Source organism: Chenopodium album, chromosome 16 (assembly GCF_948465745.1).
Source record: "Chenopodium album chromosome 16, dcCheAlbu1.1, whole genome shotgun sequence".
Lineage (NCBI taxonomy): Eukaryota > Viridiplantae > Streptophyta > Magnoliopsida > Caryophyllales > Amaranthaceae > Chenopodium > Chenopodium album.
In genome coordinates, this window is record NC_137849.1 from 44,230,063 (window position 1) to 44,253,450 (window position 23,388).

At 31.7% G+C, this 23,388-nt stretch overlaps 1 protein-coding gene across 1 annotated transcript; it reads left to right on the forward strand.

The window, feature by feature from the left end:
- The first annotated feature begins 16,215 nt into the window (after window positions 1-16,215).
- Window positions 16,216-22,975, forward strand: LOC145586625 (putative jasmonic acid carboxyl methyltransferase 2). The gene is made up of 4 exons (XM_081643511.1): window positions 16,216-16,529; window positions 17,027-17,443; window positions 21,190-21,465; window positions 22,394-22,975. Exons 1-4 carry the CDS (start codon window positions 16,440-16,442, stop codon window positions 22,775-22,777), a joined length of 1,167 nt encoding a protein of 388 aa, XP_081499637.1. The 5' UTR covers window positions 16,216-16,439; the 3' UTR covers window positions 22,778-22,975.
- Window positions 22,976-23,388: the final 413 nt, after the last annotated feature.

Below are 23,388 nucleotides of genomic sequence, written 5' to 3' on the forward strand. Positions count from 1 at the left end.
TTAACACGCGTGATCTTATGTGCGTGTCATAGTTAGCCATATCCGATTAACTATTTCAGTTTGATGTTATGTCAAAAACTTCGTTGTTAGCAACATTAATGAGAAAGTATTTTTTAAGGTATAAATGTCCACACACTATGTTCGCGAGTTTAAAAAAGAGACAATTAACATTAATGAGAGCAAATAAGTAAACAAACATTTTAGAGGATATAATTGTTCAAACACTATTCATAAGAATTATCTCATAAGTAATTTTAATGAGGTAGGAAAATGGATTTTTCAAGTTATCCAAACCTGTTTTTGTTTTTTTTGTTTTTTGGAAGCTTGAAATTTAGTTCTAAAAACTTTGTCCAAACATGGGTCTTCTTCGAGCCATACTTGATTTGATCAGGTTTATCAGTCTATGCCATCTATCTCATCGAGTCATAGGTATGGTAACAATAAACATGTCATATTATCATTTACTCCGTAATGAGAGTGAGGGATAATTTAACTGGTTAGATCTTCCCTCCCGATTTCAGGAGATCCTGGGATTGATTCTCACCTCCGCCCTTGTGGCTCTCTAAACACCAAAAAAAAATCATTTACTCCGTAATTCATAAGTAAAGTACTTTTTCCCTAAACTTTCTCTACTCCACAAATATTGCAACAAGGATGAAATTACGCAACTCAAAGCACATTTTATATGCTAAATATCTATAATTATATAACGGTAAAAATTATAAAATGTTGCTATTGTGAAAGTATTTTATGAGACAAATCCAACAAGATTCAACGTGACCATATTTTATGAGGCAGTCCCCATTGATATCGTATATCAACGAAAGTTGTTGATATAATGGCATTTTCGAAATTATAAGAGCTGTTTTTTGGAATATATTAATTGTTTAATAATTCTACTGAGTTGGACCCCGTTATTGACTGTTGTCCCCACCTCTCTCCTTTTGACAAACAATGGAGGAAAGAAACCAGAAGACCCACAATCCCACCTTTCTTCCTTTGACGATGGAGGAACAGAGCCAAAAGAAAAGACCAAATTCATTTGACAATGGAGGAACGAAGCCGAAATTGAAGACCCACCTCTCTCCTTCACAAGCATTCTCTCTCCTCTGCCTCATTAATTTCCACTGACCACCGTCACACCCAATTGCTCATCAACCTGACGCGCCTCCATACTCAAAGTACAAGATGGTATTCTCAGCTCAAACACTGCTATTTCCGCCGGCTTTGCCGCCGAATTTAACTAAAACCCTAAGAAAAATGGAGAAACTAAGGGTATAATTAACCCCAAATTGTAGGTGTTTCACTCCTCCATTGTATTCTGTCTTGCTCTGCACAATTTCTCCCTCCATCCCCTATCTTCTTCACCCTCTTTCACCTTTTCGGCGACAAATTTCCGGCGGCTTGGTCGTGGAATTAAACGAATAACCCTAGAAAAATTAGAGAAATTGGGGCATGGTTAACCCTTAAGGGCAAGGTTTGCTTCCTTCTCCATTGAAGTTGTTCATGCTTTTCGATTTCGCCATTTTCATGTACTATGTGAGCTTGCTTTTTTGTTTCTCTCTCATGACAAAGATGAAGACAATTAATGGTTTGGAAGAAGGTAAAGACCCCACATCTGAAAACGTTAAACATAAAACGGGGTTCAAGGGGTTTTCTACTTTCTTCCACATTTGACCTTCATTTAATGAGTGAAATGACAACGCCGCCCCTATATCAACGAATTTTGTTGATATAGGATATCAATTTGGATTTCCTCATATTTTATATAAATCATAATATGTTGTCAAACAAGCGTGATGAATAGTGTAAAAGTCCGATCCAGTTGTTGACTTGTTGTAATATCATTGGAAAATTTGTCCAAAATCACCCGTTAAAAACAATTTTTTGTCAAAAAGCACCCACTTAAAAATATATTATCCAACACCACCCAAATTTAAATTTTTCTTGTCAATGACCACCTGATTCAACATTCCGACATTGACCATAAAATCTGGCATTGACTTGGGGCACGTGACTTGCACGTGATTTCTAATGACCCTCCTCCCCCTTCTTTCTTTTTGTTTCTTTCGATATTTTTGGGTTCCCTCTCTTCTTCCCTGTTCTCTCTTCAATCTCCATTTTTACTTCTTAAGTTCTAAAATTCTTATCACTGACAGGCTAAAGTCGTATCACCTAATCAAAAGTAATTACCTAAGTCCTCTAACTAAAGTAGATAGGGAAGTAGGGTCGAATCCACAGGGAAACTAGTCTTTCTATTCCTAATTAATTAATAGCAATCTAAATTATTAGTAACAATTTGTTGTGATTTAAAGATTATACTACGAAGAATATAAGTAGGGAGAATAAAATAAGAGGAATCAATGAATTAAAGACCTAGGGCATAGGTTCACCAATAAATAATATTCCAGGGTAAAACATAATAACCAATCATTAATGCATCAATTAACCAGATAATAAAGGGCTTTCGCTACGTATTACAATCACAGAATTAATCTACCGGTATTAAATCTCATCTCTCGAATCTCGACTTAACCATTTATAGATTAACCTGCCTATTGAAACTAGACCTAAACATCAATTCTCATCTCTCGAATCTCGAATCAATATTGTCAAACTCATGCATAAAAGATCAGGCCTAATCTAGTCACAGAGCATTAAATCAATCAATAGGAAATTAATATAGCATTGATAATTAACAACAATAACTTACCCCTTCATATTATTTATGGATCCCCATAAACCCTAGAAAGAGAACTACTCACACATAATTAAATCTAAACTAATCAAAGCAATAAAATAAAACATGATAGAAGGAATAAAATAAATAACTGAAATTAAACCAAGAGTTGTAGAGAGAGAAACAAGAGAGAAAATAATACTAAGAGTTTAATTAAGGGAGAGAGAGAGAAAAGAAAAGAAAACTAAACTAAAACTAATTAAAAAAAGCAAAACTAAACTAAAGCTACCAACCTCCCCCAAACCTACGTACTACTACCCCTTTTATAAGAAAAATAAGAAGAAAAGGAAGTTTAATTAAAAACAACTAGGAAAAATAATCCTAACTTAATTAAAACTAGGATAAATATAAAGCTGCCAACTAATATCTAGTAATCTTCAAAGGCCAAAGCCACATCATCATCCCACCAAAGCAGCAGCTACACACGCATTCTCGCGGCCCAATTTGATGCTCACTTAATTGGGCCCGGCAAACATCACGCTTAAAATAATAACTTGGACCCAAAATAATAACATCACGCATTCTCGCGGTTCAGGACTCGTGGCTTGGACTGCTCTTTTGGGATTGGAAGCTTGGACCCAAATCCCTTCCTTGGTTGGTCTTCAATAATAACTTGTAATATCTTGGACCTCTTCATATATCGAGCCCTTAATCACCGAATCAAATTTCTTTAGCTCGGTCTTGGGCTTAAAATAATTGGTCATAAAATACGATCAAACTCCAATATCTTTGTAGTGGTTCAATAAGCTCGGGAATCGTCATAAATTTGTAAATTCCTACAAAATAATACCAACTCTACAAAAACACTAGAAAACGTATATTAGTAATAAAAATAGCTCCGCAGAGCTCAAATAAGCACAAATATGACCGTGGGACGGGGGATAAATATATATATAAAATAGATTTATCAATCACCCATTGTTGGATAGGAACAACACCCTTTGAATTATCCCTAATTTGTATCCCACCTCGATAAAACATGTCACCTAAACAAAATCAACCCCACCTACCCATTACCCATGCCACGACCTTACTCGAAAATTAGCCCCACCCTGAAATAGAGGTGGCTTCGATGGAGAACTTAGAGCTCGAGGTACGCTCTAATGGAAAATCAATTACCCAAATGATTGTACCCCTTGTTTTTTTTCTCCCGAAATTGAACCACGACGCAAACCCTAGATCTACAAACGATCAGCAACGATTTCCATGGCAGCCATGACCAACCAAGTAGCTCCTGCCGTTGATGTTGCTGTATGGTCGCCTATGGTGGTGATGATGGCAGAATACGAATTCATTTGTTGCTTATTTAATTTAAAGAATTGGGTTCCTTTGATTTGGGGAAAAAAGGAAACAAAGAACATGAAATTGATTAACAAATTAAAGACAAACAAGGGTGAGAGGAGTAGAAGATGAAGAAAGGTTAGGAGTCAGGCCATGGAATGATGAAGTTATTAAGAGGATATGGGTTTTAGAATAAGGAGAGAGAAGAGAGGGAAAAAGATAAGGAAAAAAAAAAGAAGTCATGTGCAAGGCACATAATAGGGTCAACGCCGGAAAGTTTAGTCAAGGTCCAATTTCCGGTAATAGGTGACATTTGACAACAAAATTTTTAATTTGGGTGGTGTTAGGCAACAATTTTCTTTGTGGGTGGTTTTAGACAAAAAGTGTTATTTAATAGGTGGTTTTAGACAAAGTATCCATCATTTAATTCAACTCCCCTTGTTCCTAGCTACTTTCTATTTGATGATGTTACTCCAGGAACGTACTTAGATTAATCCCATTGATAGGAAAAAGCTTGTATCATCCAACATATAGAATTCTATTAGATTCGTTGTGATGCTTGTGTAATTGTGTGGTTCCAACAAACTATATTTTGTTTTTTTAAAAAAATATATATCCAGGGGCGGAGCTACAGGGGGGGCTGGCAGAGGCCCGACCTCTGTAGCCCAAATACGTGGCCCTTATTTTTGTTAATTGGCTCCTGTAGGCTTTTAGTATATATACTAATGATTTCACATAAATATTGATAAAATGTTGGTGGCTTAGTGGTAAGTGGGCTTACAATAACTCTCTTTGGTCTATGGTGCGATCCTAGTAAAGTGCCATTAGCAGATCATTCATTTTATTTTTTCCATTCTTTTTTTTGCCCACAATCTTACTAAGTGTTAGTAGATCTTTCATTTCATTTTTTTTTCCTTTTTTCCCCCAAATTCTATACTAAACTTTTTCAAATCTTCTATAAGTGATTTATCTTTTCATTTCTTCAATCTTCTTTTTTTTTTTTTTTTCGAGGAATCATTTCTTCAATTTTCTACTTGTATTCAATCGGGTATTTTTTTTAATTTAATAAATTACCACATTTATTGTATAAAAATTCAAATTACCTCCTTTATTGTATAAAAATTTAAATTTTTCCTTTTGTCTAATTATTTAGTAATAATTTGTCTATAAATCACCTTTTTTTTTAATGACATGATTGGTATAAACATGATAAAGAAACTTTTAATTTTTAAAGTGATTGATTGATAGTCAACAAATGAATTTACACCAATTTTATACATAGGAAAATAGATTGCCAATAATTTTAACATGTAATTTATTATTGACATTTTGTTTAATATGAATAATCATAAATTGCGATTTATAAAAAAATACATTATTATAATAATAAGTTATATATTTATATATTGATGATTTGATTCAACCATCGGCCCCCCTAACTTAAAAATCCTAGCTCCGCCCCTGTATATATCCAAAAGGTATTGATGCTATGTTACGCATAACTATGTAAAAATAAAAATAGATAAAACCAACGAAAAAGAACAAAAAGAGTACTAGCAAACAACTATACATTTTGCTGGTCTCAAAAAAAAAAAAATTGCTGCTCTGTTGTATATTGTATGTGTTAAACATATGCATTTCTTCATCATCAATAAGTACATCACCGACCACTACAAGAAATAAGCTATTTTGCGACAGCCAAAATTTATCGCAATAATAGCAAAAACCGTCGCAAAAAATAGTTGCGACAATCAACCGTCGTTAACCGTTTGTCGCAATCACAATTGTCGTTAAATTTTATTTTTGCGACAGCTTGACTGTCTTAAACCTTTTTTTACGACGGTTTTACTAATTTCAGCGACAATTTCATTTTTTGTCGTTATAATTAATCTGCGACAGCTAAAAACCGTCGCAAACTACGACGGCTAAGAAAACTGTTGCAAAAACCAACTTTAATGACAGCTAAAAGCCGTCGCAAAAAAAAGAAAAAAAAAACAACGAAACCCCTCAACCCAGCCACATCCCTTATTTAACCCTTTCATCCACAATAGCCGAACCGCGTAACCCGTAACCGCCACCAACCGCCATCACAAACCACCTAGCGCCGCCACACACTTTCCACCGCCACCCAAACCACCAAATTAAACCCAGAAAACACATAAACCCATAAACAACCCTAGATTTGAAATTAAACCAAAAAAATCTAAAATCTAACAATTTCCCCTTACCAATTAGCACCACCACCGACAACACCCTAACCTTGCACCCAAAAAAAACATTAAGATCTAAAAATTAAACCCCAACAAACAAAAAAATCAAAGAAAAAACCCAACATAATAACCAAAGATAAATTAAAATATAAAACAAAAATACATAAAAATAACAAACATCAAATAAGAAATACAAATATACATCAATAATCAATAACCAAGAATAAATCAAACAAAAAAGTTAATGAAATAACAGAAATTATCAAAAATAGTACAAAATTCAAACAAAAATGCCACAAAAAATCAAACGAAAATAAATGACAAAATAACAAGATCAAACAAATTAAACAAAAATCAAATAAAGATGAACGAAAATAATTAACATACCTTTGAAAGTTTCCTCTTCTTTGGGTTTTAAGGGTCAAATTTGACCATAGAAACTCCAGATCTGGAATTTTTATGGTCGAATTTGGCTAAAAAAACCTCACCATCACGATTTGAACCTTAAAAACATGAATTTGACTAAAAAAAACCTCAGCATTAAGAAGAAAGAAAGAGGAGTACGAGAAAGAAAAGAATGGAGGACGAGAAAGAGAGAGGAGAAAGAAAAAGAGAGGAGGAGAAGAGGGGAGATGATATGAGAAAGAGAGAAGAGAAAGGAAATGAAAGAGGAGGGAGAAACTGATAGGGAGAGGAGAAATAAAACGGCGGACAATACATTATTAGGTTTTGGTGTGGGATTTTGGGGTATTTAAATACCCGTATACCGTCGTAATTTACGACAGTTTTATTGGTCAAAAACCGTCGTAAATCCGCGACAGATTAGAAAACCGTCGTAATATTGCGACAACAACAAAAACCGTCGTAAAATTTAAAAATCACGACAGTTTTGCTAGCTGTCGTAGAAAAATTGTCACTATTTTCCCGGATTCTAGTAGTGGACATCCTCAATCTTCTTCAAAGGTTTTAGCAATGGAATATTAACCATGTTTACAAAGAAACAAACTGAGCAGCAGATTGGATCGCGAATGTAGGTCATCTTGTTAGTGATAACATGGACATTATTACTCTTTGTACTTCCTCAGCAGCAGATTGGATCGCGAATGTAGGTCATCTTGTTAGTGATAACATGGACATTATTACTCTTTGTACTTCCTCATATTTGTACCCTATTATTTCCTTTATTTGTTGTATTAGGAATTCCCCTTGCGAGGAGGGGTTTCTAATGTTTTCTTTTTTCTTACCCTTAAAAAAAAAAAAAGTACAGGCGACACACTAAGCAAATTAAAGCTCGGTGGAGTTGGTGCTGAGAAACCCACTTCGTGACTTTGAGGTTAGAGGTCACGAGTTCAAACCATACCAACTACATTTTCTTGGGAGTGAGTGAAGGATAGCTCAAGTAATTAGAGCTTCCCTCCCGGTTTCAGGGAGTCCTGGGATTGATTTTCACCCTCGCCCTTGTGGATTTCCAAAGACAAAAAAAAAAAAAAAAAAAGTAGGAGGATTATCCCCTTACCTCCCTCTTCTACTCTCAAGTGTTGACCTACGGAACTGAGCTAGTTTAACCTATGAGAGTTGTCAGTTCAGTAAAGTCTTTCATCTTGTCTTTGGAAAAAAAAAAAAAAATACATGTGACACCTGCTTTCTCCTTCCGCAATTGGAGTATCCAGCATATCTATCGAGAGATAAATCACACTCCAAATTGGATAGCTCATGTAGGTAATTTAGTACTAGTCGTATGAATATTGATGTTTGTAAAATCTCTACTTCATTTACCTTTCTTCTAATACTTTAGGAATTTCCCTCGTGAGAAGGGTTTCCTAACTTAATGTTTATTTTCTCACCTTTTTAAAAAATAAATACATCTTCCACTTGTTCAGGTATTAATTCGGCCGAAATTCGAATTACAAAGAAATAAACTTATTCCCTAAACCTCCAACGCTATTGTAGATGCCTTAATTAATATTACATGTCTATGTCTATTTGCTCAATTAATTGACAACACTTACCATATCGTCTTATCTAATCTGAGAATTTATACGTGTGTAATCAATCTCAACGAACAAACTTAATTTTCCTCCATGTGATAATTTTCTTGTTTCATATATAAATTCTAAATGTTGTTAAACGTCGCTCTCATTTTACATACTAACGCTCGCATTTTTTAAGAGATTTCTATTTTTACTCCTAGCTTATAAATACTCATGACTAGGATACTCGTAAAAATAGGATACTATCAACACTAATCCAACACAAAACACTAATCCTAAACACAAAATTATTCACGAAAAAAAAAATCGGAAATCCAGGACTTCCGCCTAGATTTTTCGAAAACACCATGGAGGATCCGGAATTTTCAGGCGGATCCTCCGTGGTGTTTCCGAAAAATCCAGGCGGATGTTCTTGATTTCCGATTTTTTTTTTTTTTTTTTGTGAATAATTTTGTTTAAAAAACCGATTATTGTTATTTTAATTTGATTATTGTTGTTGTTGTTATTATTATTATTATTAGTAGTAGTAGTAGTAGCAGCAGCAGCAGCAGCAGTAGTATGTTATTGTTAATATGATTATTGTTGTTGTTATTGTGATTATTGTTAGTGTTGTTCGGCATGTAATGTAAAGAACTGGACACTTTTATATTTTGTTTTATTGTATGTAATGTAAGAACTTAAATTCTTAATTAGTTTTATAACTATACATTACTAATTTTAATTAATAAACAAAGTAATTTAACCACGATACTAATTGTAATTAATTTTTTGAAAAAAAAAAAACTGGATTTGGGACATCCGCCCAAAAAATCCGGATGTCCCAAGGTGGATCCGGAAATTTTAGGCGGATCCACCTTGGGACATTCGGATTTTTTGGGTGGATGTCCCATTTCCAGAAAATAAAAAAAAAAAAACAAAAATTTGAGGGCTCGGGATTGACTTGGTATAAATTTGAGGGGATCGTTTGATATAATAATGTTCATGACCAACAAAATCCTTTTGTCTACTACAACTTACAAAAAGGGTAAACTAGCCCATTCATGTAAAAAAGGGAGCGTTAGTATGTAAAATGAGAGCGACGTTTAGCAGTTCACCTAAAGAAAACATATATTGTCTGCCCGTGTTTTTAAAGTGTTGTACACTTGTACCATGTTCGATCAAGCTACTAGCATTAACGACGCCTTTTACAGTTTTGCAACGTTATACAAGTAATTTAATATTACAATTACAATAATTGTTTACAACGTTTTTTTTTTGAAAACGTTGGATCTTATATCATATGTGTCATGTATGCATGTCATCAACATTTGAAAAGTAAAACTACAAAATCAAATTGAAAAATGCTTCCATTATTAGATTGTACTACGTATTTCGTTTTGTCAAAAAGCTTGTATTTCGTACTATGTTGTCTCTATCTTTTGCTTATTATTTTCCATACAAATACATATTTTTAGAAGTCCGATTAATGGGCAGCACGCGTATGAAATTAAAGTAGATTTTACAAAATTAATAGCTCAATCAAAAAGACAAAAATTTAAAATTTAAAGTGCGCAATTTTTCACAATTATTAGCTTTGTATTAGTAATTTAATCAAGGAATAAATCTGTGTAATTTGTCAAGTACTTAAGATTTTATTTACATTATTATATGTATCGACAATAAAATAGATATGGTAACAAATATTTTGCCACTTTCTTCATATGTCCCTAATACGAAGTACTATTGAACAAACAATGATAAAAACTACTCCGTTGAGCTTTACATCCTAGTGTGTCCGTCTGTCCGATTGACCCCCTTATTGCAAAACTACATGCAAATTAAAATCTTATATTCCATTATTTAGCAACTCACTCATATAACAGAGTGTCTCCTAATGACAGTTAATTTCATAAATATAAGATCATTTTGAGACAAATTAAATGAACAAATTTTGTAATAGCTCAATTGAAATAGATATAAAACTAAGTTAGGTCCCGTGCCATGCACGTTTATTTTCACTATTTATCATTAGTTTTTAACGCTACATTTAATTATAAAAAAAATATATATATCTAATTGCAAAATAAATGAAAATTTATTAATTACAATATAAAAAGAAAATTATAACATAAGAAAAAAGAGGGATGAGTATTACATTTTCAACTAATAATATGGAGTAATAATTATAAATTGCATCACAAAGTTATAGATAAAAATATTATTGCATAGTATTAAATAAAAGAATACTCAGTAATATTTTGTTGAATGTGTATTAGTGAAATATAATTATGGAAAATAATATTGCATTATAGTAATAAATATTCTCTAAGAAGTTTTGGAAAAAATGATTCTTTTGACGGGGAAATTGTTAACTTGGAGATGACATTCTAGGTTTCGCCTTTAGTATATAATTATCATTAATCATTGAATCCATTGTTTTAAGTTGTCAAAGTTACCATTAAAAGAGTATTTGTAATTTTTACATAAAAATTGTTGAACATACACATATACTATTTTGTTTGATAAAAATATTACAGTAAAATTAAAATTGAATGGAACACATTTCATAATTGTTTGAGAGACCTTTTATTTGGGTAAATATTCGCATTTAATTCTTGTCAATTAAGAATTTTTTAAAATTAAGAAATATATTATTTGAGAGATGATCATGAGTATTTTAGGCTAAATCCAGTATAGAAAGTAGAGAAGATATGTTGAAAAAAACACTCTTGCTATAATTGATTTGCTACATAAATTCTTGTTGTAATTATTTTGCTACTATTAAGGCTATTTACATTTTAATTGATTCTTTTTAACCTTATTAGAAATCAACTTAAAATAGTTTTTTTTTCCTAAAAAAAAAAAACTAAAACTAAGAACATATCAGGAGATGACACGTGTCATTGTTGGTGTGTCTTTTAGTATATAAGTTATTGATGATATAATAATTGTGCTCATTTATTTATATGAGCAAAACGTACTTCTAAAAGACAAACAAATTTGTTTTACTTTTGGTCAATTAAGGGAATTGAGCAAAAAATTTATAATCAAACATCAAAACAACAACCAAATGGTGTCTCATTTCCTTAGGAAATACTATCTCACGACACAAAGCATTGTATTATTTGTATATATATTGACGTAAAAGGTTTTTCAATCCAATCAAACTTGAGACAAATAATACATAATTCTCTTGAAAATAAGTAAATGCAACAGTTAGGTTTAACGAAAAACAAAATAGATAATCATCAAATCCTATAAGTATTAACTCTACATGAAGGTATATAAGAGCAAATCCTATATGTGTTTAATTTTAGCGTGTCAATAATCCTAAAGCAAAGTTAATTTATTTTAGACTAATACAATTTTTTTTTTTCTTTCTTTGACCGGGTGATTTGTTTCTATTTTTTTTTTTAGAGAAAGAGTTATTTGTTTCCTTTGATTAACTGATTCTCCATAATTTCGTTATGACATAATTATATAAATCAGAGAAATCAGATCGAAACGCACAGCAACAATTCTATTTAAAAAAAAAAAAACATTAAATCGAAAAATTTGAAGTTAAAACAAATATTGGTATAACTCCATGCAAGAATTTTGAAAAATCAATTTCACCCCCAATGCCAAAATTTTACATCTAGGATGTGAGGTTTAGAATTGTTATTAAAGCTATCATCATTTTATTTGAAGTACTTACCTCCGTTTTTTATTAGTTGACACGTATTCTTTTTCAGGAATTTTTTTTTTAGTTGACACGTTTTCTTTTTGGGTAAATTTTATACCTTGCTTTTTAAATGTACCCCACTTGCTTTATCATTCTCTCTCACTCTCTCTCCTCTTCTTAATATGTGTGCCTAAATTGAACGTGTCAACTAAATAGAAACAGAGGAAGTATATAATAATAAATTATATAATTGCAATATAGTTTGTTTTGTTTTATACTTCCTCCGTTCTTTTTTTATTGCACCATAAGGGACTTCACGCTTGCCAATGCATTACTTTAGCTATCAATATCTTCAATTATACGTTTGTAAAAATTATACAAATTTGATATTTGAAAAGTAAAGTTCAATACGAATCTAACTAGATCCCACATGACTATATTTTTCCTAATGTATAAATCACAAATGATGGTCAAAGAAGATTAAGTGAATAGTGTAAAAGTCCTAATAGTGCAATAAAATAAAAACGGAGGAAGTAGTTAAATTTTGGGCAGCAATTGAGCAACTGACTTGTCTGACTATGAACTTATGATTATTGATTAGTTTCGGGGTTTATCGATGGGTGAGGCAGAAATGACAGTAATGATAATAACTTAATCCTCGTAATTTTTTTAAGAAAATGACCAAAAACGAAGTTGTGGTTATCAATCATGCTCTAATCGTACCCTCTAATTTATAGTGGCGTGGTCCATTAACGTTGGACTAGGAAACCCAAGAGAGGATGAATACGATTGTGCCATCTACCCTCCCTATCAGGGAATAAACAACATACACAAATATTACCTTTATATGTACACGCGAGAGCATGATGATTTATATATAAGTGCAATGCAGGAGTTAAGCATAAAAAAAGGACCTCACTTTTTATATTTTTCACTGTTAAGGACCTTTCACTTTTTTTTTCACCTCTAAGACCTAACATTTACTTTTCGATAACAATTAACAACAATTAACCCAAGTTGAGTTAAGCCTTGGTTAATTGAACACATATATACCCCACGTTTTTCTTCCTCACTATTTCTCTCTCCTCTTCCTAAACCCCTTCTCCTCTGTTTTTTTTTTTTTAATTATTATTTATTTATTTATTTTTAATTCACAACTTTGTTTTTCATTTTAACTTTCAATCTTTCATTGCTTTATTTATGGGTAGCAGAATTTATTACCCGTTTTTGATTCTTCAATCTTCATTAATAACTTTGCAATTCTTTCGGCCGTTTGTAAACTAATTGAAAAAAAATAATTATAAGTAGTGCCATAGTGGTATGATTCAAGTTCGTTGATGATTTTTTAAAGGTTGTATGATATATTAATTAAATCCCTTTTCCTCTGTTTATTTTTTTGTTCCTTGAATTTTTTATTTTTATTTATAATTTTCGATTTATAAATACTTTCAAAGGCGTAGTCGTCGAGGTCCTTGTTCTTCTTCTTCAATCAGTAACTAGTAGAATTTAGTTCAAGCTTTATTTATCCGATCTTAATTTAGGTCGAAATTTTTGTATTCTGCTTTTCCATAATTTGGTTTCTTCAATCGATTTTGAGGTTTATTTTTGTTTTTGTTATTCAATTTTGATTTTGTTTTCAATAGGATCTAAAACTCAAATTTGTATTTTTTTTTTTTTTTTAGTTTATGTTTTTGTTATTTGATTTGATTCAATTAGTAAGGGGTTAACATTCTGTTTCTTTCTTTGATTTTGAAAATTAGATTTTATTTTTTTAAATTCGTGTTATTACTTTGAGGTTAATTTTGGATTGAATTGAGTGTTGTTTTGATGGATCTATGTGTATATTTGAGAGTGTTGCTTAGTACTAAATTTTTTATTTATTTTTTATTTTTTTTATTTTTTTTTTGGTAATTGATTTTTCCATCTCAAAAAAATAATGCAAATTAATCAGCTGAAAATATGATTAATTTCGATTAATATCGATCACGCATGGATTATTAACTTGAAAGTTACAATATATTGAAACCAAAGTATTAAGTTTTTGATGAATTTAAATGCTCCAAGGATTTAACATTTGTATTTGAAGGACTTAAGTTTTCAATTTGAATGACTTCACTTTTTGGTTGGAGCTCAGGTGGGTTAACTAACCGAAAACTAACCACAGGTCCTTAAAGGTGAAAAAATAAGTAGAAGGTCCTTAAAAGTGAAAAATGTAAAAAGTGAGATCCTTGCTTTATGCTTAACTCGTGCAATGCAGTCTCTATTATGTTTCTAGTTAATGTTGTTTTTATTATACTTACATATTTCATAATCACATTCCTACTTATTCTTTTATTGACCATATCTTTTTTATTTTATTATTTTTAGTATCTTTATTAATGATCTAGCCTATGTTTAGTGGTTAACCTTACTTTCATTTATCTAATTATAATTTGAAATGATTTTTACTGATTTCATTTTTTTTTAATTTGATCTAATTGTCCGATTTGGGTAAATTTTGACTTTACATGTACGATAATCATTAAGGGGAAGAAAAAAAATCAATTGAGGTCTTATTATTACACATCAATGTGTATTTTTCCAATATATATATAATTTACATAATTTTTTTTATTGCAAAGTCATCTAACGATATAGAATGAGAGTGAGGGATAGCTCAAGTGGTTAGAGCTTCCCTCCCTGTTTCAGGAGATCCTGTGATCGATTCTCACCTCCACCCTTGTGGCTCTCTAAACACCAAAAAAAAAAAAATCTAACGATACAAAATAATCACAAATAATATAATAAAGTATGATTTGAACTTTTCTAGAGCTGTCAAAAGCTGACCCGACCCGAAATACCGACCCGAACTCGATTATTAACCGACCCATCTGAAACCGAAAAAATGGTGACCCAAACCCGACCTGAAACCAACCCTAGACCCGAGTATGTAAGACCCCGACCCAACACGAACCGACCTGGAGATGACCCGACCCGAATGTGACCCGTAAATTATTGACCTGAACCAAACCCAACTTGAACCGAAATTGACCTAAATCCGTTTTAACCCAAATTTAACCCGACTTGTTACTAACCCGACTTGAATTCAACCCGACCCGTTCCTAACCCAACCTGTTACTATTCCGACTCGAAATTCAACCCGACCTGTTACAAACCCTACCCAGATTCAACCCGACTTGTTATTGTTCCGACCTGAATTTTACCCGACATATTACTAACCCAACCCAAAAATTCAACCCGATCTATTACTAACCCGACCCGAAATCAACATGACTTGTTATTGACCTGACCTAAATTCAACCCAAATTGTTCTTGACCCGATTTCAAATCACTTTAAATTCAATTTAGACCACCTTATTATTGTTGATCAAAGCATTTTGTCTAGGGAGATCAAGTCGGTCCAGACCAGCAAAAGAAAGGAGCATCATCCTCAAATTTAAGAGTTAAATAAATATAGTACTCCGTATATATTTGTTGTATGGTTAAAGGAGATAATTATCTTCCTAAATTATAAGCTATAGTTCCCTAGTATGTTGCCATATATATTTTAGTCAAAGGAAATAATTAGCTTGATAAAAATGATAATTATCTATTTATAGTTGGTTGAACCCGAATATGACCCGACTTGGAAATGACCCGATCTGATTGTAACCCGCAAATTATTGACTTGAACATAATCAGACTTGAACCCGAAAATGATCCGACTTGGAAATGACCCAATCTGATTATAACCCGCAAATTATTGACTTAAATCGAACCCGACTTGAACTCGAGAATGACCAGACTTGGAAATGACCCGACCTGATTATAACCCGCAAATTATTGACTTGAATTGAACCCGACTCAAACCCAAGAATGACCCGACCTGATTCTAACCCGCAAATTATAGACTTGAACCGAACCCGACTCGAACCTTGAGAATTACCCTAACCCTTTTAACCCGTGAAAACCCGAATTAAACCCGACCTATTGTTCACCCGACCCGAATGTAACCCGACTTGTTATTAACCTGACCTAAACTCGACCCAAATCCGATAAGATGTATCACCCGATGTGATCCGACTCAAGCATGACCGAACCCGAACTCGACCCACATAGGTTACGGCATTAACCCGAATTGACCCAACCTGAGTTGACCTGACCCAAACCCGACCCGTTTATCCGAATTGACAGCTCTAATTTATTCTTATACGAAGGCAAATAAGTACAGATGCTTAAATAGTGTAAACTAAATATTGCTATAATAAGTTTTTTTTTTCTTTTTTTGTGGAAGGGGCTTTAATTCGAGTAAGTCTTTATTTTCTTTTGGAGGCATATCGTGCGTGGTTACTATAGTTGACTAGGTGTAAACATTGCCTATAAAATGTCTCTCCCCTTTTCAACCTCAGTCGATTCAATAAGGAAGAAGTATTTCAGCATCTTACTTCGTTCCACTCTAGGTTTTTTTTTTTTTTTTTTTTTTGAAGGATCATTCTACTCCACATAATTTTATTAGGGAGAATAACTAACATTAATTATCTTGATTTAATTTCTTCTTCTAGTTTTAACACATTATACAATTTTAATTTATTTTTATGGAGTTGACAACAATGGACATGCTTCAAATTTTCCACATGAACAAAGGCCAAGGAGAAGAAAGTTATGCAAAGAATTGTACTGTTCAGGTAATTATATACACGCACCATTTTAACTTTTTTACCATTCATGTATGAGTAATATTGTACTAATTATACACTATGTCAAATAAAAGTCATTTTCTTTCCTCAAAAAAAAAAAAAAAAAAAGTCATTTCTTAATTGCAATTTGTTTTATCTCTATGAATATATTTGCAATATATATATATATATATATATATATATATATATATATATATATATATATATATATATATATATATATATATATATTGTTAATATTTAAAATTTGTTTTCTTGATAAATATAGGTGTCAATAAAATGAATAATATTGTAATTGTTAAAAATATAATGATGTAAATAACTAGTAAAAAGGAGCCAATAAGGTCACCTCTTGACCTAGTGGTTAGGAATGAAAATATGTGTACGATAGATCAGCTTCATGTCTCCCATTCGTTGAAAAGATTTTTTTTTATTGGGTATGTAGAAAAGTCTTTAATTAACTAATTTTTTATTTTTACTTTCAGAACAAGATATTATCCCTAACAAAATCATTTGTTGAAGAAGCCATACAAGGCTACTTAAGCAATAAATTACCAGAGACCATGGTCATCGCCGACCTCGGTTGTTCATCAGGCCCAACGGCCCTAGGGGCGGTGTCGGAGATAATCAAGATGGTTAATGCAAGATGCCAAAAGATGGAGGGACATCCATCATCACCCAAGTTTATGGTGTTTTTGAATGACTTACCAGGGAATGACTTCAATGGGGTGTTTGCATCACTCAATAATTTTCAAAACAAGTTGAAAGAGGAAAAAGGCGGTGAATTCGAGCCATGTTCATGTTTTATTGCTGGTCTTCCTGGAAGTTTTTATGGGAGGTTGCTTCCAGACAAGACTTTGCACTTTGTCCACTCTTCTTCTAGCTTGCATTGGCTCTCTGAGGTTAGATTATTTCTTTACTATTAATTGCTTTTTTTTTTTTTTGGTGTTTAAAGAGCTGCAAGGGCGGGGATGAGAATTGATCCCAAAATCTCCTAAAATTGATAGAAAAGTTCTAACCCTTTGAGTTATCTCTCACTCTCATATTAGCGGTTTTTTCTAGGCACGGTAAAATTTCTATGCTTAGTATTTTCCACTCTAGTTTATTCCAAGGCTCTCTCAGGTTAGATTATTTCTATAATTGCTCCATGTCATATCCAATAATATTTGACACACTATCATTTATAAATTACTTTGTTTCGAAGTGGAACGAATAGTTACTTAAGGAGTATTGTGCATGTGAAAAGTATAATAATGCGCCTTCTTTTTTTTTTATTTTATTTTATTATTGAATTAAAGTTTTAGCTTAGATGAACATAGTAAGAATTAGTGATAATATTATTTTGAGGAAAGAATAAGAGATAATAAGAAAATAATGAGTTAATAATATTGTATCGGAATGAAAATTTGTTAAAGTAAAAAAAAAGAAAAAAAAAACCTATATACATTATATCATATAACTAATATATAAGCTAAACTTTTAGGTCACGAGGCAGCAACACTTGGTGTTCCAACTTTTCGCCGAGGGTCGCGTCACGTTGTATAGATTTAAATAGATTTCATAACATAAAAAAAAAAGTTAGTTTAGAATTCTATTTGGATAGAATTTTAGGATAAAATATATTTCAGATGTACAAATTGAATTATAATTTTATTCAAAAAAATTACTCTCCATTTCATAATGTTAGTCCCATATGGAATCAATCACATAAAATAAGAAAAGAAGAATATTTGGAATCTAACATTAAAGTACAAAATAATTCATAATTAGTTTACCTTATTTGGTTTTTTTATTTTTTATTTTTTATTTTTTTGGGAAAGCATAAGTCATAATTGCATAATTCAACGTAGAAATTTCCTTACTTAAAGTCATGTCATCAATCCACAACCAATTAATTCCAAAAAAATTAAATTAAAAATGAAATATATTCAATATGGATAGATTTTTTTGAAACGCCCAAAATTGTATATGGGACTAACATTTTGAAACGGATGGAGTATTAGATTATAATTCTCAAAAATATCATATAAATTTATTTTTTATATCATAATATTTTTTGAGCGAAGGAAGTAGTTTAAAGCGTAAAACATCTATTTATAATATATATTAATCGGTTAAAATAATATACTTCCCAATCTAATAGAATTTTATTACTATAAAGACATGTCAATTAGGGTCGGGTCATGAGTCATCTCAGATTAGATCACTTCAGGTTACGAGTCAAGAAATGTACAACCCTTGTCCAAAGTTTTGGGTTTGGGTCAACCCAACGGGCTTTGAACATTTATTTATTTAATTTATTTTTTCAATTTTTTTATTTTTTTAATGTATTAAATCGAACATTTCCACCAACATTATTATTAGTCATTGTATGTCTACTAGATAGCAAATCGTTACAAAAGCACATCAATTCTTAACTAATTTTGTATTAATGATATATTTCAATAAATAAACGGGCATCGCACGGGATACAAAGCTAGTACCATGATAAACTTAAATTACTCCGTAGTATTGATTAATTTAAAGATATTCAGATGAAATTAAATAATCATGAGTACCTGTCAACATCATCATAAACTCATAAGTCATTGTGGTACCAAATTGTTCATAATATACACCATATATACCACGTATATATTTTTGTTCTATTAAAAGTTTAAAACACTGATTATTAAAAAAAACAAGGAATATAACGTGGCATAACCAATTATCCACACTAACAACATTATCCTTACAAATCTTACCAAGTTAGGAACGTGGATTTTGAATCATATGTATCTTTACATTTGGAAGTGTCCCTATTTATGTATCGTACTAGTAATTAATACTAATACCCGTCTATCAACTGTTCATATACATATGTTTTGTAATTTGTATTCACAATCGTTGTTGGACCACCCACGACAAACACACAACATTCACAATATTGAATGTTGATGTACTTATTCATCAATAGTCATTCAAAACCTATCTTAAAAGGTAGAGCAAATACATATTGATATCCTATATCAACCAACCGCGTTGATATAAGGGCCTTATCGTCAAATCAGTCATTAAAGTAAGGGCACAATTGGAATAGTGATATCAACCCGTTATATTTCCTCCGTTTTGGGGTGCGAGGCACGTTAACAGCAGTTAACTTCTTTCACTTTTCGTTAACGTCTTTTTCTCTCTCCTCGATATTAAAGTTTGGGGGTCTTCTCTCAGTGCAGCAACCATGGTGGACTGATGTTTTTTCAGGAGTGCAACGCCGGTGTGATAGTCGGCTCCGATCGTCTAATTTTAAAAGCTTCAAATTATTCCAAAGAAGGGTCCCCTGCATTAACCAATAGTCTAATTTTAAGTGTTCATTAACAAAGATCCAATAAACGATCAATCAAATTATTCCAAAAATCAGAAAACGTTCCCACTATAAAATACAAGCAGAATTCAAATATATGTACTCAAAATCAGTTTCAAAACTACACACTAGAAAGGTAGTTATCTGTTACTGAAATTTGGAAGCATAATTAACCTAAAAGAATAATCAAGATTCACCCAAAATCCCAAAAATTCAAAATGTCCAATTAAACTACAATTATGTCTGAATTACGTCCAATATAACCAAGAAGTGACCATAAGTTAACTTAATTAGCTAATTACGGAAAGAAAAGATAAGCTATAATTACTTACCTTGAGATTTCGAGTCTAAGTGGCGAAATCTAGCATAATCTCTCTCCTGCACTCCATGTATCAAGCGAAATATTGTTGCTATTTTAGTGTTTGAGCGACGTTGGTACAGTATTATCCACCGCCGACAACCATATTTCTCCCGTATGACGAGCAGCAAGCTCTGTTATTCTCTCTCCTCATCCATCTGGGAAGTTAATTGTTCAATTAGAAGGGATGGCGTTAACTATTCGTCAAATTGCAGTACCGTTATAAGTTTATATTAAACAATTACAAAAACGGAGTCCACGTCATACTTCCACTACTGAAATTGTGGAATTCAGAAAAAGTTCGCAAATATTACAAGTTTGCCATTATATCAACAACATTTGGTTGATATAGGATATCAATGGGGTGTGGCTCTAAAAGGTATCTCCTATCAAAAATAGTATCCATTCAAAGTCGTCACTTTATTAACTTAGAAACCTATGTTTTTAGTTTTTTACACCCCACAAAATAAAATTTAAAAAAAAAAAAAAAGAATCCAAGAAACCTATGTATTAAAACTTGGTACACTGTTTATAACACCTAATATTTTCTTTAATTTGTTAACTAATAAGCACCATTTCTTTTGAAGATTAATTTTTATTGATGAATATAAGTAATTTACGTAGTAAAACAAGTTGGGGCACTAGGGTATATATAAGACAATGACGCGACGCTAAGTTTAATTGATATTTTATATCATGTTATATGCATGCATCCCTTTATTTATGATTATGCTCGATCTAATTGGGAACCTATAATAATAATTATTATTATTATTAATTAAAAAAAAAAACTCTATATATTCGCATGTGTGACAGATTGATCGACCGTGTATAATTATTAATGTAGAAAATTATATTTGTATAATTATATACTCATATTAAATACTTATATGCAGCTCATACCATAATCGTGTAAAATCTTATGAAAATTAATTTAATTTAATTTGCAGGTTCCAGCAGGTTTGGATGACAAAGATAACGCAAAGATGCTAAACAAAGGGAAGATATACATGTCAATGAGTAGCCCAAATGAAGTGATTAATGCATATAAATTACAATTTAGAAAGGATTTCCTTTCATTTTTGAAATGTCGTGCAGAAGAAATGATTTCAGGGGGGCGTATGGTGTTAACATTTATGGGTAGGAGGTCCAATGATCCTACTTCTGAACATAATTTCTATCCTTGGGAGTTGATTGCCAGGAGCTTTAACAGCATGGTTTCTGAGGTTAGTTTTTATAGGTTTTGCTAACCACTTACGTACGATATTTAAGTACAAATTTATAAAACATAGAACATAAATAGTAGTATTGAGAATGGATGACAAAATCGTACACATGATATAAAGACTTTATTTTATTTTATTTTTTTTGTTGTTAGGAGAGCCACAAGAGCGTGTGATGAGAATCGATCTCAAGATCATTACTTGAAACTGAAAGGGGAACTTTAACCACTTGAGCTATCCCTCGCTCTCATAAAGACTTAATTATAGTTCAGTGATATATTATTTAATATTTAATTAATATTAATTTACTCCGTAACAATTCTATAAATGTTAGCAAATTTTTCTATATTGCCAAAAAAAAAAAAAAAAAGGTAGTTGAAACCAAAAAATAAAATGATTAAGGGTCTGTTCACATTTACTGAATTGAGCTGAACTGAATTGAACTGAACTGATTAGAGCTGAACTGAATATTTTATGAGAGAGGGAAATTAGGAGCTGAACTAAACTGAATTGATTGGAGTTGAGCTGAACTACACTGAACTGATTGGAGCTGAACTGAAATTAAGTAAATGTGAACAGGCCCTAACTCACTATAATGAATAAAAATGGTTATTGAAGATTTAAAAACTTCACACGCATTAATAAACATGGGGATGCAAGTTAATTTAGACCCTATTATGCTCAACTTATTTTGAATTAATTTCAACAAAATTATTTACAAGTATATGGTTAAACATAACATATTACAGCAATTTTAGATAATTTCATATAAGAGTTCACACAATTTCTTCTAGAGAAAAAATAGAATAAATAAACTTAGGACACAATGAGAACTACCAATTTTTGTTATTTTGTACTTATGAATTGTTTTACATATTATTGTAAATAAATACTAACAAGTACAACATGCACGTATGATGAACTAATGTAGGGGTTGATTGAAGAGGATAAAGTGGATAATTTCAATGTGCCATATTATGCACCATGCCTAGAAGAAGTTAAACAATTAGTAGAAGAAGAATCATCATTTTCCGGGCATCGTTTCGAAGCTGTTGAAGTGGAATGGGACGGAGACGTAAAATTGATCAGCAACAACCAGTCTGATGAACATAGTTTATGCAAGGCGGCGCTCGCCAAGGGAGAAAGAGTAGCCAAGATACATAGAGCTGTGGTTGAGTCTATGTTGGAGCATTACTTTGGGAAAAATATTATGGATGATCTTTTTCAAAGGTATATCAAGATTTTGGAAGATCACTTTACTAATATCCCTAATTCCACAATAATTAATTTAGTTGTTTCCTTAATTAGAAATTAACTAGCTCTACCTTACATGCTTAGAAGGTTACGTTACTTACGTAGCTAGTATTTTAGTTCTTTCCTTGGATTGCAACCAAAAGGTTAACTTAAACTTCATTCGTGCGGCTTAAGTTTTGCTTTATTTTTGTTCATGTAATTGTAGTTTTAAATTGAATGTGTTGCTTTGAAATGTTTAATAAAATTAGTCATTTGATGATATTCCATCTCTAATTTGGTTGAAGATTTTGAAATATGGAGTATATTGTTAAATTAACATGACATATACACCAGTTTGTACGGTGAACATCTTAAAAAGATGATAAGTCTAATTTTTCAAAAAAAGTTGGTTAAGACATGGCCCAGATCATGTGAACTCGTACCTTATATTAGGTAAAACAGGACTAATTTGAAATGATGATGCTTACATTCTTGAATTCCTAACAAATAGCACTCTTACTTATTCTGTATTGCGTTTCTTCACATTTGAATTGAAATTAATCAGTGACTAGTAATTAATTGAACAAAAGCAAAGAATTGATAAAAAGAAGCAAATCAATTATTCAATTTTAGTAGCCCACTAACTATAGTGGAGAACATTAAACAGCAATATGCAGGCCAAGATCACAACAC